Below are 7985 nucleotides of genomic sequence, written 5' to 3'. Positions count from 1 at the left end.
TCTCACAGTGTTTATGTTCTTTTGTTTGTGTGAATGAGGTGGGAAGAGGATGAAGACGTTTTCCCCATTTTGTGTCTGTCTTTAGTCCAGTCTGTAATGCGGACGTTTCACTGTTCCCTCCAGCCTGTGTCACCTGTTGTTAATAAACTCTGCCTAATCCACCCTGTTCAATTTCAGCAGTTCAAAAGGGCACTGTTCGTATTTTTGTCAGCTTCAATTAGTGTGATACTCCTGCGGGCTGTGCGATCTCATTTCAGCACTCGAGTCCCTTCAAAGGGCCTGAAATGCATGGGGATTTCAGAATGTGACTATGATGATGACACAACATTTTGGCAGGGTTGTGCACTGCAACAAGACCCTGATTTTTTTTTTTTCAGGGACTGCAGACAGAAAATATGCCCTTTAAATTGATCCAGTAATAGTTTTTATTTTTGCATGTTTTGGGGCAACAGTGATGAGAAGCTGGAGGGAACCATGATTGAACTTGCAGGAATATATATGTGTATTTTTAAGTTGCTTTTTCCTCTTCTGATCTCCTCACAAGAGTATTATATTTGAAGAAAATAATTCTGAATAGAAATGCAATAACTTACTGTTCTTTAATCACACACAAATCATAACAAATCAAGCATGAGCAAACCCATACACTCAGTTTAAAAGACAGCTTTAAGCCACAAAATAATACTTGATAAAAACTTTGGAAACTTTTAAGAATTACATACCAAGAGAAAAACAATGTTCAAACACAAGTCTTGAAATACCACAAAATTAAACGTCATACACTCAAAATAAAACATAACATCTAATTAGGAACATTTCCAAAAGTCTTGTAACACTTCAATCCTTTCTGCATGCCTGAAAATGAACATGCACACAACAGCACACATATTTACCAAATATTTACTCCTCTGTACTGATTGCCTGGCTTCAGTAGTATTAAAAAATGAGAAAAGTGGATGATGGCATCATTTATCAGGGATGAAGTTACCTAGCAAACAGGAGGATGAGGCCTTATATGTAAAGTAGATGTCAAATTAATGGTCTGATGTTTTTTGGTTAAGGCACTTAGAAGTGTGCTGATTTCAATTAAGGAAGACATTTGGAGATTTTTCCCCAATATTGGGCATTTAAATACACAGAAGGGCGAAATCATTGAGATGCATTGTGTAAACCTGAGCTACTGAATGCCAGTGTCTGTACGCACTGTGCAGAAAAATGGTCTGCACTAAAGCGACCAGAAGACAGACGGGCCTGTCCGTCCTGACACACAATACCGCAGTCCACAGCCTCCAAATGGCTCAATGTTAATTAAAAAGCCTTCCTGGGTTGACTGTGCGGCTGTGCCTTGGACCCTGCCTGGACATTGTGGATGTGAGCAGAGGGAGAGGCTCAATGCAGTGTGTATGTGTGCAGAGAGGTGGGTTATGAGGAAGAAGAGGAGGGGGTTTGAATCTTTGAAAGCAGAGCCATGACAGCTGAGGGGGAAGCATGTGTGAGGCATGTTTGTTTTGCATTTACCCCCTGAGCGCAGCTGTGTGCACTGTCCTTTTCCCAGAACGCCGGAACACAGCAGACGCCCTCACGGCTCGCCCTCCGTCCAACCCCTCAGCTACAGCACAGGGGGCCCCATGTCCACATTAGCAAGGAGACCCTTTAAGTTTTTTGGATATGTACCCCGCAGTCCAGATCATGCACATGCCTTGGATTTGTGCTGCAGAGTATGACTGGATGTAATTTGGAGAACTCTGGGGTGATCTGCTGTGCTGACAGGTTATAGCCTGCACCCTACTCTCTCTGCCCAGAAGGACAGTGGATGTGGTTCAGTTTAGAGAAATTAGAAATGGTTGCCCTGCCTGAAGGTGTACTACAAGTATCAGCTTTGCTTTAGAAAATCATGAAAGCTTTTGTTATGCTTAAGGCTTAAATCGAGTCTTTCAAAACATAGGATGAAGATGCATAACCTCAACATCAAATCCCATCTGCTATTTTTGGCCCTGGAGGAGGCATCTGCCACTGCAACAGACATCTTACTATTGAATATATGAACGATATATGGACTTGAGTATGATATTGTTTGGGCTCCAAAGAATGGGGTTCCTCACTGGCTTATTGCAGACTAATGTACAACCTTTTTAAAAGCTCCTATACCCCCCACTTATATAGCGTCTTCAGCTATGGTAGTATTCGTCCATTTGAGTTAAAATTTATGGTTGAACCTGTAGTTCCTTAAATTTTATTGCATGAAGTTTGCTTTGGACTAGCCTACTTATGTTTTCCCCAGAGACCCTGAAACTACCTTGGCACACAGAACCACCGCCTTATCCAACATTTTCTGTGTGTTGGTGAGGGGTTTTTTTTTTTCATAAACTTAGCACAAAAAGTAAGGAAATTTTCTGTTTGGTAGACTATTCTCTGTTGCAACAGTTCTTCTTGGCTATTAATCTTATACAATTGTGAAGCCTGTTTGTTTCCATTTTAAATGGCACCAACATGCATTTGTGGGATGAGCAGTAGAGCTGAGTATGTAGGTTGTGCCCATAAAAATTTTACATCTTTTCTGACAATGCTAAACAGCTGTTGCCACTGACTCTTGTTTTGAGCTTCTGATACCCCCAGGTGCTGGCAATCAGGCAACTGATTGGCACCTGAGTGACCAACACAACTACTTTGGCTGACTAGCGACACATGCTAGTTGAATATAGGATATAGGATATATCCTATAGGATGGCATCCTATATCCTTGATATAGGATGCCATCCCACAGTAGTGTGCGACCTGGCTGGTGGCCAGCACGAGGAGGAGGTTCCAGGCTGTTGTGGCTGTGTATGGTTCTTCTACAAGCTACTGAGGCTCCTGTTTGTTTAATTGATAAATTACCAATATGTCTTGTTTCTTCAAACTTCAAACATCCAATCCACCAAACAACACAAAACAAGAGTCAATGGCAGATAAATCTGTTTGGCATTTTAGAGAGGATTTGGCAAAATTTTCACATACTCAGCTCTGCTGTTCATCTGACAAATGCGTGTCCCTTACAAATGTGGCACCATTCACATGGGAAATAAACAGTCTTTCCAGCGGTTTAAGATGTATTTCTGTGAAGCACTGTTACAACAATGACATCTACCAAACACAAATTTACTAACTTTTTGTGCTGGGTTTAGTTATTTTGGATTAAACACTGTAATTTTGACTTTAATAACAGTAATGGTTGTAATACTTTACTTTGCCGCATGATGGCGCCTCTACAAGTCAAGAAGGTTATTTACGTAATTACGTTCTTGTGATGCAAGCCCTGATGACGGTTGAACTTGCTGATTAGGTGTTTTAAAGGTAGGAAAAGTAAAAACACAACTTAAGTAACTTTGAAAAAGTTTGGAAATTACTTTTTAAAGGGAGTATTTAAAAGTGTCTCAGCTTTTTGAGGAAATTCAGGAAGCCTGTTGTAGTCAGCTGAGAAACAAGTGTGGTGCTGGTTTAGTTGGTGTGGCACAGTGCTGACAGGTTTAGGATGCTAGCTGCCAACGTGGTTCCACAGATGGAGGATAACAAGGACCACAAGGAAGACGGGAATAAGTTTCAGGACGAGCTGCATTAACGTTGTAAGTAAGTTCTTAGTTGTTATGTTTATAAGTTAGAAACGTCTGTCTTATGAGCCTCCAGCTAAAGTAAGCTAAGCTAGCGAGTAGCTGCTAGGGAGTGTTGTGGTACTGCATCCAAAATTGAACCATGTTGAGGTTTATTATGCTGATTCTTCTGAGAGCTGAGCTATTTTGTCAAACTTATGCATTTTGTAGGCTAATTGTGACATCTGATTTGGATGTTGAATTCCTTTTGGTTTTGTAAAGTGTACTTATTTGCATTTATTTCCATTTTAAGCTTAAAATACTGAAGTAGTGAATTGTACATTTAGTAACGTGCTTCAGATATGTTCCCAGTAAGTCCATCTTGTTTTTGTCTTGTTTTTGAAATCATTAGCTTCTACTGTAAACAATTCAGTCCCTGTATCCCTCTCCAGTCATAATTACCTGGCACTGATAATTTTATCAGTCAGCAGCACTGACAACAGACAGTAAATCTGGGATGTAAAGGTCTTGGGTCAGCTCCCCACAGTGCTTGGTTTGTGATGAAGCTTTGCTTGTATCTCTGCTGTAGCAAATTTCCATAGTCATCCCCTTGACTGTTCTTATTTCTGCACAAACTAAAGCACTGTATGGTCGTGCAACATCACTGAGATGCATAGTTGAACTACATGAACAGAAACATGTCTGTTGTGTGGTTCAGTGCAACTTCACTGAACAGTTTTTGAAGTTGGAGGTTGGCATTTTTCGGCCTATGATGGTTTATCAACATCCAACTGATGTGTAAAAATCTCAGAGGCTCACAAAGAAAGCAAAAAGGAGCATACTCAAACAATAAACTTATTAAGGTGCATGACAAAAAAGACTTGCAAAACTGAGGAGTCATCACTCAAAAAAAAAGTCCTTTTAAGTAGTTTATTTCTGGGCAATGTCTACAATGGACACGACCGGGTGTCCCTCAGTGTACCTTCAACTTCTTCAACACTAAAGAAGACAGAGTGGAAATGTGTCCTTTGTGGTTCTGCCTTACCTGGAAATGAAAATACTTAAGGGTATTTTTAAGTGCTGACTCCTCTGTTTTGAAAATCTCAGATGTCCTCTGTATCTTGTACATGATTTTGTCCCTTGTTTGGCTTTGACAGCAATAGTGAGAGAAAAGTCTAGCAAAAGCAATAGAAAAATGCTTATTTTAGCACAGCTTAGCAAAGTCATGTTTGAGTCCAGAAAAGGCTGTTGAACACTGAACACACTCCTTTCAGTGTTCAAGATTGTCAACACACTGTGTGTAATCTCCACCAGCCTCCTCTGTTTCAAAAGTAGCTGCTGCTGTTTTCAGTGTTATTTCTGGCAGAATGACTGACTAGTAGGCACTTCTCTGTGAAACTCCTGAGACCTGAAATGTTAAGGGGCACAGTCATGTCCACTTGGACTCTGTCCTCTTTGAAACAGAGCTGGCTCTGTTTGGAGGCTGGCGCTCCCAGGCTCTTCAGCCCCGAGAGCAGCAGGCCTGCTGTGCCCCTCTCATACTCCCACACACCATTTCCTCCTCCATCCTTCCTCTCTCGGGCTGTCAGCAGGCTGAGTCAGTGTGGCAGGTGGATTTCTCGCCCTGACCAAACTAAAACAAACCACATTTCATCTGTTTGACTTGTAAATGTTATAGGGTTGGACCACTTCAAACTTTTTAGCAACTAATATGTTTGTTTTGAATCTGAGAGGCTTCATAATGTGGCATATATTCTGAATATAAAGAGATTTCTGTAGCACTATCATAACAGTGTAACAGTGTAAGTTACACACTCCTGCATATGTTAATGCTGGTAGGTATCACCTTAGAATAATATGTACAGGGCATATAACAAAGACATTTGAACTTAAGGGTATTTTATGGATGCTTACTGAACCAGAAACATAAAGACTGATGGGAAAAGAATTGAAAACACTCAATTTAAATAATAAAGTAAGAATAAAACAGCACCTGAATAGAGATCTATAGCAACACTGAATGCACTGTACAAAATCCATCATTTAACAAATAAGTGCATCGATTTTTTTGAAATTATTCAATATTTTCTCTGCACATCAGCATCAACTCCCAACATGCTTTGCACAAAGCTCACTTTCCCTCTGTAGCTGCTTTCTCCCACCAGAGGTACTGAGAAATATGGCAGTGCTACACCACTTATCATAACCAAATCTTATGTTGTTTTCTCTCCACTCAGCTATTTGTTTTCAGAACTATTTTATAGCAACATTTATTAAGGTAGTCACTGTTGCATTTAGAGTTTTTTCATTGTAGTTCCCCCATACTGGGTTGTGTGAGCATCTTAGGGTTAAACAAGATCCGCCCTGCAGCAGGTATCAGCACATCATGTAGCCCAAGATATAGCTGCACTGTGCTCTTTGGCTTTCATGCGCAATGTGGCGATACTAGACGACTTGCGGTCAGGGTCCATGTTGAGATCGTATGCGTTGATGCTGGTTGCCATGCCAGGAGATCCTCCAAACAGGCTGCCCATGTGAGCCTGACCCATGTGACTTCCAGGGCTTGGCACTCCCAGAAAATCAGACACCCCGCTGGCAGAGTGAGGGTGAGGTGTCATACAGGGAGTCACAGTGTCACAGGGCACAACACAGCCCGGCACCGGAGATGCTGCACTGCTGCCACCGATCCATGAAGGGTTCTGAATCTGAAATAGTGAAGGGAAACGTTTGTGAGGCTTTTACACTACTGGCTTTTAATTAGTCCAACACAGAGCTTAAATGATCAATACATCAGTAATTTAAGGTCGTCTGCTGAGCCCGCTGAGTTTACTTTTTAGCTTTTACCAAGATGTTCACATTGATTCTCTGCCTCTTATGCCATCACTTCTGATCTGATTTAAGTTCCAAAAGACAAACATTGCCAGTCTTTAATTTTGCATCACACAACCATGACAGACTTGCCTGTTATTTGCTGATTCTATTTAGCATAATAATAAAGTTATGATTAAAAAACGTTTCAGCTATTAAGTTATGTTATTGGTTCAATAATATGCCAACACAGATGATCGGCTAAATGCCAAATATCAGCCCTGAGCCCTATAAAAAATATCTTTAGTCGGTATGTCCTTAGCCTAGTTAAGCAAAAAGACTAGAAACAAGCGGGAGGCTATGATACTATCCAAATAACATTTTCAATAAGTACTGTGCTAAAATGAGCATATTAATTCTATGGACTCTGATGGATGCCTGCAGCTGTCATCAGATGGTCAGCAGGAAAATAAACAACCCCTTAAATCTCCATTGTAAAGGATCATTTTTCAAACTTTCAAATGCACTATTTTCTACATGTATCTTTCTTGTAGTGTTTGTATTTTAAATGCAGATATTGTAGTATACCATAGTGTGTGCATATATTGCTTCAGTGACATAAATGGTAATCATTCGTGGCATTTCCATAGCAGACCCCAACCAATCAGAGGCGTCACTGTGACACTCAGGAATTGTGGGCACTGTTGTATATTTTGCTGTGATTGCAAATAAATTCTTAAAAAGAGGTTGAGATCTACTGAAGCACATTTCATTGTTTCACACTAACTTGAATATTTCTGTAGAGAAAATGAACTGGCTTTTTCCTTCAAATCATGCAGTTAAGCTCTGTCACTTAGTAAGCATTCCCATTGTCCTGCTCCTACTGTATTGATATGTGCCATTTCCTGTGTCAACAGAGCAAGTGCTAAATTCTTCTTCTTTTTTTTTACATGAAATTTATTTCTGTCACATCAAGTCATTTTGCCTCTAAATTTGGAGTGAATCGGTTGAGGAACGCCATATCAAAACTGAAAGCCTTAACTTTGAGGACTCATTCCATACCTGTGCGTAATTTTCAGGCCGTGTCAGAAGAGGCAGCTCATAGGCTGTGGAGAAATGTGTTCGGACCTGCTGCATCTGGCCAAATCGCTCTCTTTTCCTCCATTTTGCTCTTCGGTTCTGAAACCAAACCTGCAGAGAGAAAGTGTTCACATTTTTAAAACTGGCGTGGTCATTTTTGTCAAGAAAATACAGACTTTGCCTGTCAAATGTCTTGAGAGGTTTAACATTCAGCAAGGGAAACAGTGTACACTTAAACCCTTTAACAAGAAGTTTCCATAAATCTAAGGGGAATACTTTTCTATGGATAAACATCTAAAATGGAATCAAAGTCATCCAAGGCTTTACTAGCAACGGGGCATAAGGCTAACTACCTAAAGTGATCCCTGCAGTACATCAGAGACTTCTGTCCAAGCTGAAGTAGTAACAGTGTGCAGGTACAAACACATCAAAGAGGCATTGGAGGTAAACTGCAGGCACAAACCTTCACTTTATAAACAAAATGTAAACAGCTGTCATGTCTCTCACCTTTGCTTATTTTTTTCTGAGAAA

General features: G+C 40.4%; 1 protein-coding gene across 1 annotated transcript in view; it reads right to left on the bottom strand.

The window, feature by feature from the left end:
* Positions 1-5182: 5182 nt before the first annotated feature.
* Positions 5183-7985, bottom strand: part of alx4a (ALX homeobox 4a) — a 28494-nt gene continuing 25691 nt past the window's right edge. Inside the window, exons 3-4 of the mRNA XM_041792280.1 lie at positions 7437-7565; positions 5183-6271 (exon numbers count right to left, since the gene is read on the bottom strand). Coding sequence (XP_041648214.1) covers positions 5951-6271; positions 7437-7565 — 450 coding nt within the window. The 3' untranslated portion in view covers positions 5183-5950. The remainder of the gene's footprint in view (positions 6272-7436; positions 7566-7985) is intronic.

This window comes from Cheilinus undulatus, linkage group 1 (assembly GCF_018320785.1).
Source record: "Cheilinus undulatus linkage group 1, ASM1832078v1, whole genome shotgun sequence".
In the NCBI taxonomy this organism is placed as follows: domain Eukaryota; kingdom Metazoa; phylum Chordata; class Actinopteri; order Labriformes; family Labridae; genus Cheilinus; species Cheilinus undulatus.
Note: the sequence above shows the minus strand (reverse complement) of the source record. Positions and strands in the feature narration are given on the sequence as shown.